The sequence below is a fragment of the Stegodyphus dumicola genome, chromosome 9 (genome assembly GCF_044657685.1).
Source record: "Stegodyphus dumicola isolate Sdum_Otavi_A_Nest chromosome 9, ASM4465768v1".
Classification (NCBI taxonomy): domain Eukaryota; kingdom Metazoa; phylum Arthropoda; class Arachnida; order Araneae; family Eresidae; genus Stegodyphus; species Stegodyphus dumicola.
In genome coordinates this window covers 57,344,958-57,369,273 of record NC_140776.1, presented here as the reverse complement: position 1 = coordinate 57,369,273, position 24,316 = coordinate 57,344,958, and the positions used below count along the sequence as shown (strand labels likewise).

Sequence of the window (24,316 nt, the reverse complement as noted above, 5' to 3'; positions counted from 1 at the left end):
GATTCCAGATTAGGGGTTTTTCAGGATTATAGATCATCAGTTTAAATCTGGTACAATGGCATGCAGAAATTATAAAATTAAAAATATGAAACTGTAATTTATGAAATAAAGAGCAATTATGATCTAAAGGGTATAAAAATTTACAAAAAAAAAGCTTAATATTTATTTGTTTACTTTATTAAGCATTTCTTTCAATGCATGCATGTGTAAGGCATACATTACGCATAGCCGAAATTAGAAAATTGCAACCAGAAAACTATTTGATGTGTATTCATGATATTTATAAAGACGAGGAATTTGATTTAAATCATATCAAAGATGGAGTACATTGAGATGAAATACTACATTTAGTAAGGAATTATAAGCCGAATAAAATAAAAACATCTGCCCTGAAGATAAGGATAGTGCTGACAGATCACCTTCCAGTTCATTGCACGCCACCACGTTCCTCCAACACCGTTTTTTTTTTTTTTTTTTTAAATAGAACAGAGAAAGAAAGAATGAATAAATCCACAAAAAAAAATTGGCACATTTTTTCATTACAAATTCAGAAAGAAAAATTATTCTAGAAGGTCTAAAAGTATTCTACTTTAGGTCACATTTTAATGTACCATTTTGCCCTTTTCTTATACAACTTGCAAAGCTTTTTTTGAAAATGCACTGCATAATATAATAAAATTCATTTTAAATTTTTTCAATTCACTTCTTTCATTTTGTCATTTATCTATGTCAACAGTAGGCAAAATTCAGCCAGCAGGTAAAATGCAGCTCTTTTATTTACCTAACCCATTCTATTATGAAATCCAGTGCATGGACATTTTCATCTCTCTCCTACCTATTTTGGACACAAACTAGTGAAATCAGCAGCATGAGTATGCATCTATTGTTACAGTACATATGCATATATATATGCATCTCTGTAATGAGAGAAGTTGTAACAAGTTAGAAAGTTGTGAAATGCAATCAGTACAAATCATGCTTTCTCACTATAGAATTCAGATTTTGTATATGCTTTACATCTAATTGTGCCAGATTCTAAGAATAATGGGTACTTTTTACAAATAAATTTTAAGAATTTAAGTATAGGTATTTAAACAAGTCAGCACAAAAAAAGGGGGAAGAGAGAGAGAGAAAAGAAAAGAAAAAAAAGGGGAGGGGGGAAAAGAAATTGATTTGGAATTACCAAAATTTTAATGATGCATAGATAGTTAGTACCTGTTTGCAAATGCAGATAATAAAGTATTTTGTTTAGTTTGCCAAGATATAATTTCTGCATTCAAAGTACAAAATGCAAAGAAGAATTTTTCAACAAAGCATTCGAAATACAAATCAGTTTCATCAAGGACACTGTGAAATATTGCAGAGAACTTAAAAAAGAAATAAAATATCTTCACGAAAAAGTATCGATAAAACAGCAGTGAGAGCTAGTTATATTGTTGCATGCAATATTGCGAAATTTTGTAAAATTGCTGAAGCACACTTTGTCAAGAAATACATGGTAAAAGGCTTTGGAATTATGTTAACCTGAAGAGGAAAAATATTTCGAATATACGATTATCTAGAAAAAATGGTAGTACATCAGATTGAAAATATTCTACAGAATTTACTTGATAGGCTAACAAAAACTGTGAACGTTAACTAACATCCTTCTGCTTTAAATGAGTCTTGTGATGTAACTGACAAAAGCCAATTATTAGTATTTATTCATAGCATAGACAAGAAACTCAAAATTATCTACAAACAGTCTATATTCAGTGAAAGCTACGATTGCATTAAACTCTTAAATACCTGCTAAGCAGCATCTCATTAAAATACATTTAATTGGGGACAAAGCAGTAAGCATCACCATAGACTGCTGTCCTATTTTAACAGGAAAAAACAATGTGAACTTATTAGAAAGAACCAGCGGTAAAATAAACGAGATGCAACATCAAGTGCAATGGAAAAAAGTTTTACAACTAGGTCATACCATAATTGTTGGAACAAAACTATTGAAATTAAACCAGGCACAAACCTTAAATCATCCGCAGTTTACTGAATTACTTAAAAGATACTGACAGTGAATGTTCCGTAATACCATACCATGTAGACATGAAATGGCTGAGCGTCAGCAAGGTTTTAAATAGATTTAACGGTGTGTTTTATGAAATTTTAACTTTTTTGTTAATTAAACAAAAATAATGATTATGAAATTGTACCTTTTTTGTTAATTAAAGGAAAAATTAATAATTTTTTCAAACTGCAAAATGAGAAACAGTTAACTGATTACTCCTTCTCTGCTGACATACTAGCTTATTTGATCAAGCTAAATATTGCACAGCAAGGAAAAAAAACAATATACTCTTAATATGTACTAAAAAATCAGGTCATTTATGACAAAATTTAATTTACTTACTGAAAATTTAAATGAGAAACAGTTAAATCACTTTGCAATATTGGAATCATGATGAAAAAACTTGAGAAATTATGATTTTGTTGAGCATGGTAAAATAGCAAAAGCGTTCTACCCTGAATTTTGAAGATTTGAACTTTAAAAAAGTTGAAAAAGTTTTGTTATTGATAAGTACGTCATTTAACTTTAATTGTTTCAAAAGAATAAATAGTAAAGTTAAATTAAATTTAAATAATCCTATTGCGCAATTGCTGCAAGGAATGAAATTTGAATTCAACAAACATTCTCTATTCGTAAATAGCAAATTTAAAGTTAATGAAATTTAATTGCAAACAAATAAATGATTAATTATTGCTGTGAACTAATTTACAACTATCATTTAAATTCTGAGAGCATATGTAAATTAAGTGCAAGTATCAAAATCCATGAATAAATATATAATTCCAAAAAATTTTTTAATCCTAAAAAATTTATAAAAATGCATAAGTGAATAATTGTTGAGAAGGCAGGGACAGACTTATCAAGGGGAAGTTACCTCCAAACCTAACTCTTTAATTATTCAATTTGTGTTTCGTCATCCATATAGGGAAAGGGTAAAAGTAAAATTCAAAACCAAAAGTAAAACCAAATGTTGTGAATTACTAAAAAGAAATTTAAACAAGTGGAACTTTGAGAAATTAGCAAGTAAATGACTAGAATTAAAATTTTTTAAAAAAAAGTAGAAAACCAAAATAATTTAGAAACTCCTGCCTACAAAAACTTCCCCGACACGAATTATGCATGTAAATCAAAAAGAAATTTAATATAGTATTGGAGAAATATTTTTAAACAAAAAGATCTTACAATTATTTCTGCTCAAAATGCTGCTGAAAAATAAATTAATTACAGACTAAAATTTTTTTAATTCAGTTTTTTAAATTAGAAACAAATTCTAATAATCGGTATCACTTCTTGGCTGTTTAGTTACTCTTCAGGTGTTCGGCCTCTTCCTGAAAAAGTTGCAGAATTTCTAACTTCCCTAAACCCGCAATAATATCTGAATTAAAGAGGTTTCTGGCATATTAAATTTTTATAGATTATTTTTGCCTCAGGCAGCTACTACCCAAGCTCCATTTCATTCTCTGTTAAAAGATTCTAAGAATAATAATAAAAGTTCTGTTCCTTGAACAGCAGAAACAACTGCAGACTTTAAAAAATATAAAACTAGTCTAACAAATTCAGCGATACTTGGTTACCATGGCCCTGGTCAGCAATTCTCCTTAACAGTTGATGTCTCGGATGTGGCTTTTGGAGCTGTTTTGCACTTGCAATGTAATAATGGCCTTACACCACAGGCGTTTTTCTCCCCAAAAAATTATCCTGTACGTAGTTTCAGCTAAATACAGCATATTCCATATAGAATTACTCGCCATCTATCAAAAATGCTCTAAAGTAATTTTAACATAATCCTGAGGGACAGGTTTTTAGAACATATACATACAGATCATCGTGTCCTCTAATATTTTTGTTTAGGAAAAAAAAATCAGATTCTGCATCACCCAGACAGATTAGACATATGAATTATATTTCCTAATTTATCGACACACAACATGTTCCTGGACCAGAAAATACGGCAGATACTGCTATTAAAATAAGCTTGATGTAACAACTTTTGCACAGATTGCTGAATTTCAGCATAATGATCCCGAACTGAACCATCTGCTGTCCTCTGAAAGTGACTCACTAAAGCTACAAAAGATGGAATTATCTTGTGGGCTAAATATATATTGTGATAAAAGTGGTGACAAGACACATTCCTTTGTTCCTAGCCAACTACGGAAAGCAGTATTTGATTCTCTTCATTGACCAACCAATGACCAACCAAAAGACTGATTCTTTCTTGTTTTGTTTGGCCTTCTGCATCAAAGGATTGTGCTTGGACCTTGCCAGGACTCGTGCTTGCATTAACTGTCAGAAGTCCAGAGTTATACATCATATTCAAAGTCCACTGCAGTCCTTCACAATACCTAGTCAACCATGTCATGCATGTGCATTTGGATATAGTCGGGCCCATGTTACACTATTCTACCGACGGCCAGAAGGAATACCAATAAAAGATATTTTGGCAGAAACCACTTGAATGTTTTTCACCCACTTGATTGCTAGAGTTACCATTACTATAAGTATTCATGACCAGCATGGCCGAGAATTTCAGTCACGCATGTTCGCTACTCTTAATGAAATTATTGATGTTCATCAAAGTAAGACTATCCCACACACCTCTGTAGCAAATGAATTACTTCAGAGATTTGACCACTTACTAAAACAAGCACTGATTTGATAAAAACGTCTAGTGGATAGTGAGTCTCCCACTGTGCTTCTCAGTCTTCGATCAACATATAAGGAAAATTTTGGTGGAACCTTCTCAGAGATGATCTATAGAACTATTATTCACTTTCCTGCAGAACTTTTGCAACCTACCCAGGTTCCTGTTGTTGATGGCCAGGAAATCTTCAAGTGCTTGCCCTTTGGGGTTAGTGGAGTTATACCCCCAAATGACATTATGCGAATTCATGTCTTCCCCAATGATGTGCACAACCATTGGGAAACGTCTTTTAACATCATCATAGGTACTTGTGAATTGGTCAATTGCGTCCGTAGACGAAGAGTAAGCAGAGGTGGTTATTAATTCTGCACGCTTAAGTCTGCTGACTTAACTTCATTTATACAGAAATTGTGTAAGGCAATGAAAAAGATGTCTCTGGTAACTACATCAGCACATGTTTTGTGCCCCCAGCTTTAGAGTGATGCACTCATGTTTACGTGCACGATGCACAGGAACCACCACCGACTCCCCCGTATGATGGCTCATTTAAAGTAATGAAAAGGTTTTAATTAAACATTTTACATTTCTCATTAAGTGATTGGCACTGATCGCCTAAAATCAGCATTTTTTGTGTCAGACACTCCATCATCAGTTTTCATTCTTGAGCAGACTGTTACAGTAAATCCATTGGGCACCATTTTGAAATACCTGTGCCAGCCAGCCAAACACCACCAGCATATACTACTCATTCCGGCTGAAGGGTCAAGTTTAACCTGACATATCTCTGTCCCCTTGTGCCTCTGGCATATGGAGGAGGAAGTACTATGGCAGAAATCCTCATAGCAATGAGTGGCAATATACATCATTGTGGCGCAATATGCATATGTGCTCGCCATACAGCAAGGATACAAACCTTTTTGCCGAAATTTACTACTTACTTCTCACCTTATTTTGTTCACTGCCAATGTCTGGCATCGGCTCATGTGTGTTAATGTTCAGCCTCTTGCATGATTCAATTTCTTTCTTAAATTATAATTAAACTGGTTTTAACTGTTAGCTGAAGTTCTTGTTATTCTTAGACCTTTCTGACAGAGTTTTAGGGCAATAAAACATCACTATAGGGCACATGAGAGCGAAAAAGATTAATAACCACTGGTCTATTCTTTCTTCAATGAAAAACAGCTGTCAGTTAGATCCTTTTAGCGTTTGATGTCCATTTTTTAAGAGGTTTATAATTATTATTCTGCAAAAGTGTTATTAATCATGTATAAGGTGCTTATGAAATTCTAAAAAAATTTTCATCATTCTATTTTATAGAAATAAATGTTTTGCATTTTGTTCAAATGAAATAAAACATTTTATTCTTTTTAACAGTACAGTTTTTGACAGAAGGGAAAATGCATATAGCTTACAGTATATATTATAAATTTGGCATTACATTATAAATTTGGCTTGAATATTTGCCAGGGGGCAGGGAAGAGGTAATTTCATTAATTTTGCTGTTGATTAAAGTTACTGTACAGATAAATTCTGGAATAATAAATAATGTATTTAAAATATATATAATTGGAATTCCACTACATAAATTAAAAGAATGTGCAGTTTTGTACTAAATAACTTCTAGAATAATTTTAGAAAATTTGTAATATTTGGAAAAAAAATTATTAAAACTTTAAATTAAAAAAAAATTATGAAAAATTAAAAATATATGTCAATTAAAAAAGCCTATGAACAAGTAGCTAAATATTCATAATTATTTCATTATTTTTAATACTGAAGTCAATTTTGAATTATTCATATATTATAACCATGATTTTGTTACTATGTTTGAATTAAACCTTTTCTTGCACTCAATTAAGCTCAGGAAACAACATTTCTTTCCAAGCATCTCTATATTTAGAAGCTAGAATAGCTCTCAACTGCTGGCAAAAAGCCAAAAGGGTACTTGCTACATTGAACCCCACAGTAGCAAACTATTTCATACATAAAAATAAAAAATATTGCAGGGCTATTATGTAAAATTTCTGAGAGAGAGAGAGCCCCTTCCTTCGAAAAACTTAACATCTACTTTCCAAAGATATTCTTTGTGTATATATATATATATATATGTATGAATATATATGTCCTCATTATTTACATAAAGTTTTTTCCCATTAAAAAAATCAACATTTTAGAGTATAACACAAATATAACATTTTCCCTCAACATGATTTTACAGGGGGAAAAACTCCTATGCATGCTATCAGAAAATTTAAGCAGCCCAACAAGAAAAATAGTAATTATATAGAAAGCTAGGGCCTTTCCAGAAATAATTCTGTAAGTTGTCTACCAAAAAATAGCTTTAACAAAAAGTGTGTTTTTTTTTTTTTTTTCCATACAATATAAAACTACCCATACCCAGAAATGTAAAACTATATAGCTTTTTCACTCTACAGCTCTGATTTTAATTTTTAATTAACATTAAAATACGTGATGTTAAGACACTGCTTAAAAACTTTGTTTATATTAACAGTAATTTATTAATAATGATCTGACATAACACTTTAAGGATTGCTGGAAAAAATCAAGTCTTGACATTAGTAAAAAAAAAAAAAAAAAAAAAAAATTTCCTTCTAGTAAATGATACAAATATACCCACCTAATAATTTGTCTTAAAATCTTAAAACTTGTCATTTTGAAAAACTAGTTAACATTTTTTTTCGTTTATGATAAGAATATATGTACAACTGAAAACAATACTTATTAAAATATATGTCAGACAGAACATTGTTGGTTTGCCTAATTTTTTGTTTTAGTTTGTCATGTTTCTCTTCTCTCTTAGCTTTATTATAATGCCTTATAAAGGAAAAAAAAATAAGACAAAGTATTGAAGTTTATTTTTAATACAGTATTTTACATTTCTAAAAACGTAAGCACAGAGAAAATATAATAGCATCTGCCCCCCCCCAAAAAAAACACAATACAAATTCATGTACTCTGTTTTACAAAACTAAAGATATGCAGTTCTAATGGACAGATTCATATCTATGTATCACTTCTAAAACTTAATCACCATACAATAATTTTAAAAATGTTACACACATTTCACATGATTTTAAGTTTCTACCTCCAAATTTACATGTCTGTATTATATAAAAATAGATAAAGGATACACACATGACTTGGATAGCTAATATGAAAAGGAAAAAAAATATATATATGCTAACACAAGTTTAGGAAGCTATAACAATATACTGATGTAAAAAAGATGCATAATACCAATACTCTTCTTTTTAAGAATTGTTTAAGCAGAACCTCTCATTTATATTTTACTTACAGTTGGCATTTCTATATAATGAAACAAAAAGAAAAGATATTTCAGCTACCAACACTGCAATTAAATTAATAGCAAATTTTATCACAAAACATTAAAAAATTAATATATGCCACATTTACTATCAATTTATGTTTCACATCATATGCAAGACTATCATCCTCATCTATTTCCCTTTTCAAAACTGGCAATAGAACTCAACAAAAGAGTTTAACCTCGCCTTGAAGAAAAATTAAATAAGACATTTTAGTATGGTAACTTCGATAAATACAAGCGATTTACATAGTGTCAAAACATTCAGAGAAAACTTCTCAAAGTTAGATGAAACCTCCTTCTTCATAAAGAATATTCCATGTCAGGTTAAGTTATGTGAATATGACAAAGCACACCAGGCTATTTGGCTAAGGGGAAAGACTGTTTCATAGAGGACCTTCTAAAGGTAACTAGCTCACATTCACATTATATATGGCAATAAACACAAAAACCAACTGCGCAGAGAGCCCATTCACATGGGATCAAACGCCCAGTATTCAGCACTCAGCCACTACAAAATTATAAATATCATTCTTTAATATATTTGACACATTTATTACCAACTAAACTAAAATAAAAAAGCAGTTAAGAGACAAGGCAAAATAATGAAATTTTACATATACAGTACAAAGTCTTTAATCCGGACCTCAAAGCTATAAACTTGTGCATGCGTAAATGCATTTGCGTTTAGGCATGTGCATAATACCTTTACGCATGCGCGTTTAATGTATAACGGACGGTATAAGCTAGGCTAAAATTATCTAATTATCTATTTCAGTTAATGTTGCAGATTGTGTTGTTCCTTAATCTTCTAATTGGATCCGGCTTATTATTTTTTGCAGACTGTTAGAGCAATTTTATAAAAGTAAGCTTGAACTTTTGATTATGTCAAAAAGAGTTTCCGATTCTAGAGCTGCCAAAGGATCTACAAAGCGAAAGCATGTTTCGATGTACCGCTTCCAATAGTGAAGAAAGTGACAGAGAGGTTAGTGAAAACGAAAAAATTTCGATTGACAAGTTAGTCGGTATTCTCGACACAGCAATTACAGGACTTGAAAGTGGAACTGAACAAGAAATTATGTCTGTTTATAGAATTAAAGAGAAAATATTAGCACAAAAAACGAAGCAACTTAAACAACTTACATTGAAAGAAATGTTTAATAAAGTAAACAAATAAATATTACGCTTTTTTTTTTTTTTGTAAATTTTGATACCCTTTAGGTCTTAATTACTCTTTATTTCATAAATTACAGTTTCATATTTTTAATTTTATAATTTCTGCATGCCATCTTACCAGATTTAAATTAATGATCTATAATCCGGAAAAACCCCTAATCCAGAATCGCCGAAGTCCCGACGAGTCCGGATTAAAGACTTTGTACTATAGTACTTTGACACAGAAATTGTTGTTTTCCTGTAATTTTTTCCTTTTTCTACTCTAACTCTCCCCCCCCCCTTAATGCTTGTTGAGTGATGATATGACAATCTTTTCTGCCGAGTACTTAAATCTAGGAACTAGCTCTTCAATTAAGAGTATGAAATATTTTAGAATTTAAAATGAAAGGTCACTGTATTATCTATTATCAAAGACTAGTTTATGCCTGAGAACATACAACATTTCATTTATAGCAGCAAATTCATTAAACAGAAAATATTTATATAATATTAACCTTTTTTTAAGTAATTGATCAAAATATATTTTGGTAATATCAATATTTTTATTTATAATACGCAGTTCAGTTTCTGAGACAGTTTACTTCTTTTCAGCTTTCAATAATTTAAGAATTTACTATGCTATCATGGTTCAACATCCTGATTCGCCAGTTCATATCACATGACCCCAAGTGATCTCACATCATGTAAACTACGCTACAAAAATATAATTCTCCCACTAATTATCTACATTAATTTCAAGTTAAATCTTAATTTGGAATACAAATTTAAATGCAAGAATTATTTCAATTTGTACGAATAGCTTACTCAGAAATTATGTAAAATTGCAGTGCTTTACTTCGCTAGAGCATTTTGATGAAGTTTAGTGATTAAAGTAATATATATTTTATTTATTTTATTTATTTTTTATTTATTTTATACGTGGAAATGTTCATCTTTGGAAAGGGTATATACTTTTTGCGATCAGGTAATTTCATATACGTTCTTTTTACCAGATTTAAAGATTCACAAAATTTTCATGCATTTTCGTGAAATTTTTCTAATTTATGAGAAAAAAGCAGTGTACATGGATATAGTGAAGAGTGTGCGCAATGCCATTTTTGTGCAATTCTGGGATTTTTTTTAAGTAAAAATAAGTTGACCTGTATATGGTTTAGTGATATTTTAATCACTAAACCATCAAAACACTAAACTTCACTAGAGATTCGCTAGAGAATTGATGAATTTAACCCTTGATTTTGCCTTTTCTATATTTTCGCCTTTGGGTGAGCGGTGTGATTGCATCCTTAATTACTTAATTACCACGAATGGTCTTAGGGCATAAAATTTAATTATCTTTGTAAATATTCTATGTAACTGTATGCCAGTATTGAAAGAAACAATCTGGTAAGAAATGGCTGCAACTTGTTTTGAAAATGAGGCGTAAAAGGTTACCAGCGAAGATATTCCATTTGGCATTAGTTGTACTATTATTGGAGACTTTATCGTTTGCGCAGGCAAAACGGAAAAGTACCGAATTCCTTTTACCTGACATAAAATATATGCATTGTAGAAAAAACAATGAAAAGTTTTATATGGCAGTATCACACTCAAATGTAAAATAAAATAATAAATAAATTTGCTAAAAACGTGTTTCAGGCCTATTGCAAAGCGAAAGATTATCACTTATCATTGATAATTCTTAAAATTAATTTTAATTAAAAATGTCTTTTAAATGATTACATATAATTATTTAAAATGTAAAAGTTAAATTAGAACATTACAATAATGAGATGGTATTAAAACTTTCTTGACCTGTTTTACAGGGCACAAAATTTACATTAAAAATAATATTAGCTGACTGAATTCTTACACTATTTTAATATTTAATTCAAAAATTGCATTGCTTGAATTTTTATTGAAGTCCAAATTAAAACTTATCAAATTAGCTTAAGAAATTAATGTTTCCTCCTCATCTTTTTTTTCTTTCTTTTTTTTTCTTTTTTTTTTTTTTTTTGGGTGTGTGTGTGTGTGGTGCATATGTGAAGAAAAAATATAGTATTACGTGAAGAAAAATTATAGTATAGACTTAATTATTTTATTATTTTAAAATATAAATAGAATTTAGAATATACAGACTTGGTTCATAATGATTTAATTTAGATGTGATTCATTTATTGACTTTCAGTTTTTTTTTTTTTTTTTTTTTTTTTTTTTTATTAAATAATGCTGGGCATAATATTTTCGTCTACACATTTTCATATTATTCTTTAAAAAAAATTAAAGCAATTTACATAGCTGAAAATCTCTCAACTATTAAGTATTAGGCTGTTTAGTCTTATTTGAAAATATCTCAGATTTCAAACTTTAAATAATTACATCACATTTTTAAACACCCCCTCTCCACAAAAAATAAATAAATAAAAATACTATCATTTATTCTTTCTAAATTTTTAAATATTAAAAAAAATATTTGCTACTTATAACCAAGATTTTAATACTTACAGCAGTTGAATGGAAAACTTCCAGAAAATGTTAAATCGCCTATGATATACTCATATGATAATATATGATAATCTCATACAGACAAAATTTAAGATCTCAGGTTATATGTAGTTATATCGAATAACAATGAACACAATTTTTTTGCCTCTTGAGAAAAGTTTGTTTCAGAACAGTTAGGAATCACTTAGTCAAAGCATATGACAATACATTTTTGTGTTTTTCATAAAAGAAAAAGGCTGATCTTTGGAATATGGTAACTGGTAGTTTGACGACATTTTGGAGGAGATAAAGATTACTACCTAGGATTTTGGTACTAATGTGAGAAGTACTCAGTTCCGATTACGCATTATTTTGTGTGAGGGAAATGAGAGATCATGAGATATGTCATGTGACATTAATGGACGAATTACAGTTCTTTAATCGGAAAAGGGGGGGAATTTGGAAAACTGTAATGCTATATTATTTTGTATTAAGCTTCATTGTGTGTTGTGTGAAATAGTGGAAGTGTGCATGCCACGTAATGAAGATTCTGAAGATTAGGTGAGTTAGTATTTTAATCATTTGAGGATATTATTTTTATGCATTGTTCGAAATGTAAGGAGTAAATAAATTAATATGGTATTATTGGAAAATTGTTATTAGCAATGATTTAGTTTAAAGTAATTAGGATTGTAATCTAATTTTTATTAATTTAATGTATGTGCTTATTTATATTTTAAGTAGTGTTTTTTAATTTAATTATATTTTAATTTAATGATCATGATTTTGAGTTATAGGATTGTAGTATTTTGGAATACATTTGAGTAGAATACGTTGAGTATTTTCATGCATTTTCGTGAAATTTTTCTAATTTATGAGAAAAAAGCAGTGTACATGGATATAGTGAAGAGTGTGCGCAATGCCATTTTTGTGCAATTCTGGGATTTTTTTTAAGTAAAAATAAGTCGACCTGTATATGGTTTAGTGATATTTTAATTAAATGATAGTTATTTTGTGAATTTTATGTTTGTAGGAATTTGGTATACGTTTCAGTTGAAGTAAACGTGTATGGAAATAATTTAAATATTTGACATTAAGTATTTGTAACCATTTATATTTTTTGCAGTATGAATTCGTTGGTGACGTTTATAATATAATAGAAAATTTAGAGGTAAAAGTTTTTGGATATTTTATTTATTTTATACGGTGAAATGTTCATCCTGGGAAAGGGTATATACTTTTTCGCGATCAGGTAATTTCATATATGTGCTTTTTACCGAGTTTAAAGATTCACAGAATTTTTTTGCATTTTCGTGCAAATTTTTGTAATTTATGAGAAAATAGCAGCGTAGATGGATAAAGTTAAGAGTGTGTGCAATGCCATTTTTGTGCAATTCTGGGATATTTTTTTAAGTAAAAATAAGTCGACGTGTAAATGGTTTATGTGTATGTGCTATTCTGAAAAACGCGCGAGGAGTTTGCGATTGTGCACTTTTTCCCAATTTTGCAGTTAATATTTGTCATGATTAAGCAGTTTTGTTAGATAAAATTTCTAGCATAAGTGTAATTCGGCTAGTAGATTGTTGGAAAAAGTGTTCAGTAAATAAAAAGAAAAGAAACATGTCTTTACTTCGTGAAGACAAGATGGCAGCAAAAAAAAAAAAATAGAGGGTTGCTGTAGCAGAGTTGGTCGCCAAATTTTTGCCAAAAAATCGCCAAGTTACCAAAGATCAACCAAGAAAACTTTAAAAACTAGCTCACATTTATATCGCATGCGAAAATTTACAAAAATTCAATGCTCAGACTACTCTGCAAGCACAGCTTTTGAGAACAAATTATTGGCACTCAATGGATTCCTTTATTCAACAGTCTGTAATTAAAATATCTTAATAACTAAATTACAATACATTCAAAAGTTAGCTAGCAAGAAAAATTTCTTATCTGCTCTTCATGCTTCCGGAAACATTTACTTATAATGATGTCATGTGTCTGCATATTTCATAATCATTAACCAGTAAACTTGACAGCTTTACTTAAAACTTCTTAAAATATTTCTGAGAACTATGTAATCATAATTTTTTTAATTCACTTTGCATCATTTAAATTCACATCAGTTTCTATATTCTAAGCCCAGCTTAGGAAAGGTATATTTAAATTCATTTTTTTATGTTTAAATTTTTATCAATATGTACTCAACGTTACTTCTTTTTTTCTTTTTATTTTACTAACTGAAAGATTATTTTAAATATAAATATTCAAGAAAATTAAAATAAGGGAGCGAAATATTTATTTTTGCATACTACATCTCTAAAATGCATACTAAATCCTAAATAAATGTATTTAACCTTTTGTAGACGGATGGCCAATATATTGGCAGTTGTATTCCCTGTTTGAATGGACTGTGTTGTCCACTTTAATGGCCATGTCTTTTTCCCCCATTTTACAGGCTGAAAAGTATGGTGAAATGTCAAATTTGACGTCCCTGGGGTTTCAACCACTTATCTCTTTCAAAGATCTCCCTTTTGCGACATAGATGCACCCCTCTGAGAATCCATTAAACTACACACAAGAATCTTTGTTGCAAATAGGAGGTGATTTCTTAAAGGGGGAAAGCATTCGGTTCAAGATTTCCCATCTTTTGGTAGCTTTTACTGCTACCAAAGCCCCGGCCTCAAAAGGTTAAATTAAATGTTAATGCGATTCTTATGCTTATTATTCTTATTCTTATGAAATTTGCAATTATATAATTACAACCAGCAAAAACAACCAAATTAGACAGTACAATTTAGACATTCAAAAATATACTTTTTCACTAAATTGTATTAGTTTTTATAACCAAATGTAATATAAAATTTATGTTTTCGTATATATTACCACAACTTGATTATTCATATTTATATCTAAAGGCAGACTGCAACTTGGGTATTGTTACTGTGTCACTCAAATATACAGGATTGGACTTAACACCAACATGGACCAGGCTTCTGCTAATCTGAAGATGAGAAGCCAATGATATGCAGTAGGAGTATCTTTGAGGGTGTCCCTTGGATTATTGTTGTTTCATTTATCTCCAAGGTATTGTTTCATTTATGGTAGCCTGAATAGTCGAGTGTTACGGGAACCCTATTATGACGTAATTAGTTGTGTGATTGCAGTGAATTTGACCGATGAGAAATTACTTGTAAGGGCTTGTTTGTGTCTTGGATGTTGGTTAGGAAGTGTGTTAATTATTTTGTGGTTTACATGTTAAAATGGCTGAATGTGGCAAGATTAATTCAAAGTTTCTGTACAATTTGGAACAAAAGGGAAAAAAAGCATTAACTCTTTCGCATCGAGAGAGGACAAAATCTCAATTTCCCAAACATCGAAAACGCCCGTATCTAAGAATTTCTCCTGGAATGTTTTTCCTACCCCCATGACAAGTTGAATACTACAGCGCTAACAATAGCCTTACTTAAGTAAAGCGAGAACTTCTTTCTTCGACGCTTTGACACTGGGATTGCAACTTCGGGCATCAAAAGCTAAACACTGACAGTAAGCAAAGGAAAGGAAGGAACAAAGGAAACAAGGAAATTGACAACAAAGAATGATTGACGTGTGATTTAACAACACCTGAAAGCAATGAGTAATGCAGTAACGTGATGGGGGAAAGCACTGGGTAGGAAATTATTCAGGCGTTTCGGGCGTCGAGCCGATGTCTGAATGCTAGGGCGCTTTGGGCGACTTCGATGCGAAAGAGTTAACTGACTGGTTTACTTAGTAGCCATTATAAGCGACCTATTTGTATGAAGGAAATGTGCATGTCTGAGGATACTGGCACTACAGAGGATATTTTTTACTCTACAGAGGAATTTATGTGGCGACGCCAGTATACAGATTCTAGTTTAGATAATTTTAGGAAGTTTTTGGATGCTGTTAAGGAATTTTGTTTGCCTGAAGAGAGGAAAATTTCTAAATACGGATAAATGGATATTTGCTTTGTGTAGCCCTGAGATGAATTTCCTTTCTTGGTACTATTCTGTTTTGAGAACCATAAAAAATTGCAGTGAAAATGTATGCACAAAAGCACCAAATCTAGCAAATGCACCCATTTAACAGTGCACCAAATCTAGTGTACGGGCTGATTTCAAATTGCGCAAGTTTAGATAGTTCTATATTTCTTAAGATGCCATTGAAATACTAGTTTAATTTTTAAATCCTTTTTTGAACATCCTATGGATTTAACAATTTGGGAATTGCCCATGAGAAAAGGTTTGCAATAGAATTTTTTCAAAGAAAAGGCATCATTTATTACAGAAAATTATATTTGAACAACCAACGAGATGAAATTATGCTTTAGCAATAACTCGTTAGCGAAATAGCGATGCAGGAATCATTCAGTTACGATTAGCCTTTTTTTATATAAATTATAATAATGATCTGAAATAGTTATTTACGCTTATGCTTACATTCAGTTATGTTTAGTTTTTTTATATAGATTATAATAATAAAAAAGTATTATATGAAATTAACCTTTCAATTTTACTATTACTTTCTTGCGTTAGGGTTGTCGCAATTATTTTTGACAGCACAGGCATTAACAATAGTTTGGCGACTTTTTACAGTCCTCAAAACGGAATAGTACCCCTTTTTAATGTTAGTTGACTGTTTGATTTAAAATGTAGTTTATTGAGATTATATATTATTTTTGGCTCTAGTATAGAATTGGCTGCTTCTTTGACTTTTTAAGAGAAAATAGATCGATGTGTACATGGACAAAGTAAAGGAGTGTGCAATTTTCTAATGCTTTTTTAAGTAAAAATAGGTTGATGCGTACATGGATACCCAGTTTGTGTAATTCTTTGATTTGTTATTTTGGCTTTAAATAGGTTGATGCGTACATGGACACCCAGTTTGTGTAATTCTTTGATTTGTTATTTTGGCTTTGTGTAGCAGTGATTTTTGCTGCACAAACTCGGTGTCTACGTACCGCTAAAAATCGGCAGTTTCCACCAGGGGCGTAGCTAGAGGGGAACATCTGTCCCCGGGTGCAGAATCCAAGGGGCGAAAAACTGATGTTACAACATTTTAGAATTAAATGTTTTCCATCCTTGGCAAGCAGTAGGGGGCACGAAATCTTCAGTTGTCCCTGGGCGCTGAAAACCCTAGCTACGACTCTGGTTTTCACCAAAGGGCATCTGTAAATATATTTTTACTGTAGTAGGGTTATCTGGATGGCTAAAGTGCAGAATCGCCTACTTATTTGTTTGGCACTTTTTACAAGAGTAAGAAGAATTGGATTTTTGTCAATTTTTTTTTTACTTTTTAAGTGAAAATAGGTCAATGCGTACATGGATAAAGTCAAAGGAGTGCACAATGCCATTTTTGTGCAATTCTGGGATTTTTTTTAAGTGAAAATAGGTTCATGTGTACATGGATACCAAGTATGTGCAATTCTTAAAAATGCACCAAGCATATTGGGCGATTCTGCACTTTCCCCATCTGGATTATTAAATGAGAATCTAAGAGACGCAGACCCAAACCAGTTGCTGAAAAAAAAAAAAAAATCAAGAATCTTTTGTCACCTTTCTCCACAATAATTAATTTAATCAAACGGAGCTAATGTTACATTTCAGTGCCTTATAGAAAATTCACTTTACTCCCATTAACTGTCTCCAGTACTTTTCAATTAAAAAATTAAAACATGCATGGAAATTTTTACGATTTTCAATTTCCATTACTGTAACACTTTTCTTCATTAAACTTTTTAATATCCCATAGTAGTTCTTCCAGTATGTCAAAATGTTCAATTGACAGGCCATTTTTTTTTTAATTTACTCTCAAGAATTGGGTGCCCCTTTGATTAGCGACATTTTTTTTTTTTTAAATTTTGGCGATGAAACCTCACTTCTGGTTACCACGATAGTTTTAACTTTGTTTTAGCTTCCGATTTTATTTAAATGAAAATAGATTGATGTGTACATGGACATATTTAAAGCAGTGTGCAAATGCCTAGGTTGTGCAGTTCTAGCATGTTTTTTTAAGTAAAAACAGATCGATGTGTACATGGACACAGATTTTGTGCAATTATTTGACTTCTTATTTTGATTTTGTGTAGCAGACATCTTGAAATTGTGCCCTCTTGGCGCCGATCTTCGCGTCAAAAAAGAATCGCTAATAAACATGGGGCACCCAATTGTAAACTTTTACCAAAATAAGTCACAACTACCTTACTAGGTTAGAGAAGAAATGAATTCGTGTTTCTAATGCACAGAATAAAACAGATCAGTAGTAATCTTAAAATTGTAAACAAAATAATATTGTCATCCCAAATAGAAAATAAATTCAAACGCTACATACAATACTAAAAATGACGTTTATAATATAATAGATAATTTAGAGGTAAAAGTTTTTGGATATTTTATTTATTTTATACGTGGAAATGTTCATATTTGGAAAGGGTATATACTTTTTCGTTATTAGGTAATTTCATATATGTTTTTTTTAACGGGTTTAAAGATTCAGAAAATTGTCATGTATTTTCGTGAAATTTTTCTAATTTATGAGAAAAAAGCAGTGTACATGGATATAGTGAAGAGTATGCGCAATGCCATTTTTGTGTAATTCTGGGATGTTTTTTAAAGTAAAAATAAGTCAACGTGTACATGGTTTATGTGTATGTGTTATTTTGAAAAACGCGTGAGGAGTATGGTATTGTGCACTTTTTTCCAATTTTGAAGTGAATATTTGTCATGATTAAGCAGTTTTGTTAGATAAAATTTCTAGCATAAGTGTAATTCGGCTAGTAGATTTTTGGAAGAAGTGTTCAGTAGATAAAAAGAAAAGAAACATGTCTTTACTTCGTGAAGACAAAATGGCGGCGGGAAAAAAAATACAGGGTTGCTGTAGGAGAGTTGGTCGCCAAAGTTTCACCAAAAAATCGCCAAGTTACCATAATCTAAAGATCAACCCATTATTCTAATAAAAAGGAAAATTTTGAAATACACAGTTGTATAGCAATTAAAATTCTATCATAGTGATGAATTAAAGCAGTTGCGCAGTAAAAATACCAGAATTTATACGTAAAGAAAGAATATTTTTTTTAATTTAAAAATTAAATTTATAAAAAAATATTGTGTGCCGGCTGGCATTAACTTACCTTTCCTTGACATATCCCTCTTTTTCTTCCTCCTTCTAGGTTCTTTGTCTGCCATAGTTTTCTTTCGTTTATAGTACACTATAATAAAAAACTGCAATTATTAATACTAATCTCAATATCTATTTCATCATAAAAAAAGCATCTTAGCTACAATGAGATTCGGAAAGTAAATTCTTGAAAGACATCTTCTTCAGTTCAATTTGTTTTTCATCAAAATGTATTATGAGTTACTTTTCTGATACATTCTCAAAATTCGTAAAATTTGGACATTGTTTAGTTATAATGTTGATATTTTATAATTATTTGAATATTATATTAATAATTATTTGCATAATTTTTTAAATTATTCAATTAATATTAATAATTATTAATTAATAATGTTAATAATTCAAATAATTATATATTAATAATTATTTGAAAATTATTAAGTGTAAAAATAACACATTATATTTTCCACGCTTATTAAACTGGAGACGTTCGTGGAATTATACAGCGATATGGCAACAATGCCGATTGTTTTTTTTCGTTTCCGCGGTTTTTTTCACGCAGAATTTGGAATAGAAGTTCGTTAGAGATACAGAATGTCTGATTCTGATGAAAAATTTGAAATAAATAAAAAATTATATACAGATGCTTACTATAGGCTTTTAAAGTGTAAGAAAGAGAATGATATTTCAAATGCCCCTGTTGTTCTTCGTAATCTTTTCAGGCAAGCAAATTTTCACTGTGCACAACTGAATATTTCAGGAACTGGTTCAAGTAAATTTAAAACTGAGATACTTGAAGAATATACTAGTATCATAGACAGCGAAAATCATGAAGGTTTATTATCTATAGTATCAGATCTTAATATAAATGGGAATGATTCTTTTTCATGTGAAGAACCAAGTAAAAATATCGAAAATATGAAGAACAGTTTAAAGAAATTCGAATACTATATAGCAGTTCATAATTTAAAAAATTTACCCAAGTCTCCAAACAGTGAATTTATAAAAGGTCATGTTCAGAACTATTCGAATTCAAATTACTGTATTAAAAATTCCATTCCTTTGAATTCTAGAAATCATGTGAAAGGTTTTGGGCCTGTTAAGTCTGATAATCATATCAATAAAACTGAATTTTTGGAAGAGTATGTTCCTAAACCTTGCATGTCAGCAGCTCCTGGTTTACTACGGAAGAGATCTGTAGTTGAAAGTGATGAATCAGAACATATTCTGAAAAGAAACAAAAGTAATTTTATTAACAAGAAAAAACCATATTCTCATCCATCTGTTCCAGATAGAACTAATCAACAGTCAATTTCTGGACCTAGTTTTGTTTCTGCTAGCTCAATGTATCGTAATCCTTTAAAGAAAGCAGATAAGGATTATCAAGAAAAGAATCCAGAGACATCAGAAAAGGAGAATCCTGAACAGAGCCAACATGAATCATTGAAACATTTTGACAAAAAGATTGTTGATGTTATTTTTAATGAAATTATGGATTTTAGCCCAAATGTTAAATGGAATGATATTGCTGGTCTAGATTTTGTTAAAACTACTATACAAGAAATTGTAATTTGGCCTTTACTTAGACCAGATATTTTTACTGGCTTAAGGGCACCTCCAAGGGGTATACTTTTATTTGGACCTCCAGGTACAGGTAAAACTCTTATAGGTAAATGTATTGCAACAGAATCAAATTCAACCTTTTTTTGTATTAGTGCTTCTTCCTTGGCATCAAAATGGGTAGGTGAAAGTGAACAGCTTGTACGAGCGTTATTCTCTGTAGCTCGCCTCAATCAGCCAGCTGTAATTTTTGTTGATGAGATAGACTCACTACTATCTCAAAGAAGTGATAAAGACCAGGATTTCACACGAAAGCTTAAAACAGAATTCCTTGTGCAGTTTGACGGTGCAAAAACAAATTCTGAAGAGAGGGTCCTTGTTATTGGAGCCACTAATCGTCCTCATGAATTGGACGAAGCGGCAAGACGTCGATTTGTAAAAAGACTTTTTGTACCTTTACCTGAAACATCAGCTCGTCGACAAATTATGGAGAAACTGTTATCTGCTCACCAACATAGTCTGACTGATAGTGACTTTGATACAGTATGTGATAAAACCAAAGGATATTCCGGCTCAGATGTAGCACATTTATGTAAAGAAGCTGCAATGGGCCCAATCAGAAGCATTGGACCTGAAAATATTAAAACTGTTTCCCTTGAGCAAGTGAGGTCAATAAATTTAACTGATTTTTATGATGCTTTAAAGCAAGTTAGAGCTAGTGTTGTTCAAGATGATCTTAATTACTATATTGAATGGAATAAAAAGTTTGGTAGTTTTGGAACTTAATTTATAGTACTCAATAGTAACTATAGGAGCTAAACATGATACATCATTTCAATGCAAGAGAAAAATTATTTGCAAAATATTCGTATTTTTCTACCAAGAAATGTTTGCTTAATCAAGTTAAACCTCAATAACTTATTTAAATCTAAAAACTGATTGCTTTCATTTTAAATGCCAGTTCATCCAGTGTGTGATTGTTTAAACTGGGTAACTAATAATTTCTTCCAGATATTGAATTGCTTATCTTATAAAGCAGTAACAAGGTACACTTTTGAAGTTGTTTTTTTCTTTGTGGTATTTAAAAAAAAAGTTTCTATAAATAAAATATTTAATTTTAAATACATCTGTATCTTTTGAAAGTATGAGATTGTTGATTGCAAAGGATCTCATGTTTCAGTATTTCCTTTTCATCCATATTGTGCATAAATGTTATTCTGTTTTTCTTTTGTACCAGGTCTATCATAAGAGTTTGTATTGTAAACCAATTTTGATCTCTCTCACTTTGGGTACTTAATTATTCCTTTCATCATTGTATGATTTTCTTCACTTTTATTAAGTATTTAGGTATAGAAATAAATTTTTCAGTAATAATTTCCCTCTTAGGAACAAGTAGTAATTTGGTGGAACTAATGAATTTTGTGAATAGAAAATATATATAAAAATCTAGTTATGGATTGAATTTTATAACTTTTGAATATTTTTACAAAAATATTAATTTTTTGGATTAGGACATTAGTTTTATGTTTTTGATGCCTGTGCATAAATCTTACATTGTTATGCTTACATATCATAAGATTTTGTCAGATGGATATCATATAGTTTAAGCTATGCATTTTTTGTATTTGTAAACTTAATCTTTTATGCAGTAATTGTTCCAAATAGCATAAAAACAGAACTCTTACTTTCTAATCATAACTTACTGAAAACTTTTTATGTGACATACATCAAATAAAATAATGTCATGTTTTTTAATATAATTCTTATTATGTACACTGCTGACCACCCAAATTGCAACACCAAGAAAGACAAGAGATATCACAACAAAATTTATTTACTAGATAACACGTTGACCAAGTATCAAATGATTAAATTTAGAGACTTCTGTGAAGTGTGGTTCCTTCCAGAATCAGTAGCCGCCATTGTTGGAGATCATCGCTGCCACACGCTTCAGCATTGATTCAAAGAGACTTTGAATGTGTTCTTGGGATACAGCAGATCAAGCAGCTTCCACACATTGCCAAAGTTGATCTGGTGTGGCAGCTTGGGATGTAATCTGGGTCAATCGTTCAGCAACCATGGACCACATGTTTTCTACCACATACTGAAATTTTTCCACCAAATATTAGAGCCCTGCATTTTATTTAAAGAAATTAAATAATGAAGAATCTGCATGAATGTATGTACGGTTCTTACACTGTGAATAAACAACGGTACCTAGAGACATCAACTTTTGAATAAAGAAGTTCTCCACTCACTTATAGGCATCTAGAAGTATAAATTAGGAATTTGTTTTATTATCTATTTTATATTGTGTAAAACTTTAATAAATTTTTATTTAAAACAAACTCGATGATTTCAAAGCGTTCCATTAACATTAGCATCACGTACATCTTTAAGCACGAATATTTTATGCACAAGGTTTCTTTACATTTCTTATTGGTATTATGTTGGTAGGATAGCAATACAAAGATGTCTAATGGTATTATGCATCGAATGACTTTGAATGTCTGTATCACTTTTTAAATCTGGTTTTGAATCACCTGTGAAAAAAATCTGATTGTACACCACATGGCTTTCTTGTACAGAATATTAAATTATACGCATTTTTTCCTGCATTTTATTTAAACTTATTTCTTTGAATTTCTTTACAGATGTATTTCTCATTCAATTAAATCAGTTCTCACTTCACAATAAGGCAAAAAATACATAAAACCTCAAAATATCTTTATTAAACATTAAAATATGTAAAACGCCAAATACAGTTAAAACAATTTAAATATATATATAATTTAATATATATCTGAGGCTACTCGTTTTTGAGCTATGCGATATACATACATATGTACATACAGACATCACAAAAAAAATCTCTTCTGAATCCATTTTAAATCTTTTGTAACCCTTTCAGAAAAAATAGTCATTTATTCAGTTCTATGTACAGATGTCAAGTAAAAATATCATTAAATTGCATTCGATAGCAGTCAAAATGGATATTTTCTTTGATGGTTTGGTTTATTTAATTATGGCAAAGCACACTAGGGCTATCTGCCTAAGGGAGGGAGGGCTTTCTAAGGGAAACTGGCTCGTATATACGTTATACATGGGAAAAATGCCCATGCAGCCAGCCCGTTCGTGGGATTCGAACCTCGGACCGAACTATCAGTGTTCAGCGACTTTACCGCTCGGCGGCTAGTGGGCTCAATATTTTCGTTGAAATAAGATACTCGAAAATTTTCGTAGTTACAATACTTTCTTTACTTCATACCAGGAAGTAAAAAACATCCCTTTCAGCATAATATAAAATCTGAAAGCTTTCAGATTTTTACTTTTTTGTGTGTGCTCTGGACATTCTCTTTTTGATTTTATCTAAAGAGCAGTCATGCTTTTAATAGCTTCCTGCCCTTCTCCAGATAAGTAAAAGTCATTTGCACCTCATTCCATGAAGGATTCATTTCTATTCCTTCACAATCTTAGCAGAAAGCCCGATGAGCAACTTGAAGCCATTTCTACCTCATTCAATGAAGGATTCATTTATATTGTGTAAAACAAACTTAGCCTGATTTCCTCTGGGTTTCCTTGTTTTGAGAAGAAAAGTCTACCTCAGCAGTTTTACCTGCAAAAGGTCCACCCAGTATTGCCTGTTGCTGGGTAAGGCAAAATACTCTAAAAATTGCCAAGCATCCTAGAGGTTCTGTTAGGGCACTATAACCGCAGGGTCATTCACCCTAGGCATGGGTCACAGAACATTGGAGTTACGGAAGGGGATTCACAGCTTTTTATTTATCATTCAATGCTATCCTGTCACATAATACAGGACATTTGACTATCCATCACCTGCCAACATGCCTGGTAGCCACTCAAGCCCCAGGTACTAGGCTTTTTTTTTTTTTTTTTTTTTTTTTTTTTTTTTGGGCTGGCGCAAACACTGCAATTCCTAGATTCTGATGCC

General features: G+C 31.0%; 2 protein-coding genes across 3 annotated transcripts in view; one reads left to right on the top strand and one right to left on the bottom strand.

Annotated features, from left to right (window-relative positions):
* LOC118194893 (aspartyl/asparaginyl beta-hydroxylase-like) overlaps nt 1-19,002 on the bottom strand; it is a 99,379-nt gene extending 80,377 nt beyond the window's left edge. For both annotated transcript variants that reach the window (XM_085823479.1, XM_085823480.1), the window contains exon 1: nt 18,818-19,002. In XM_085823479.1, the coding sequence (XP_085679605.1) occupies nt 18,818-18,872 (55 nt within the window). In that variant the 5' untranslated portion in view covers nt 18,873-19,002. The remainder of the gene's footprint in view (nt 1-18,817) is intronic.
* A 340-nt stretch (nt 19,003-19,342) lies between these two features.
* Nucleotides 19,343-22,982, top strand: LOC118198332 (fidgetin-like protein 1). The gene has a single exon (XM_035369990.2). It carries the CDS (start codon nt 19,399-19,401, stop codon nt 21,148-21,150), a length of 1,752 nt encoding a protein of 583 aa, XP_035225881.1. The 5' UTR covers nt 19,343-19,398; the 3' UTR covers nt 21,151-22,982.
* Nucleotides 22,983-24,316: the final 1,334 nt, after the last annotated feature.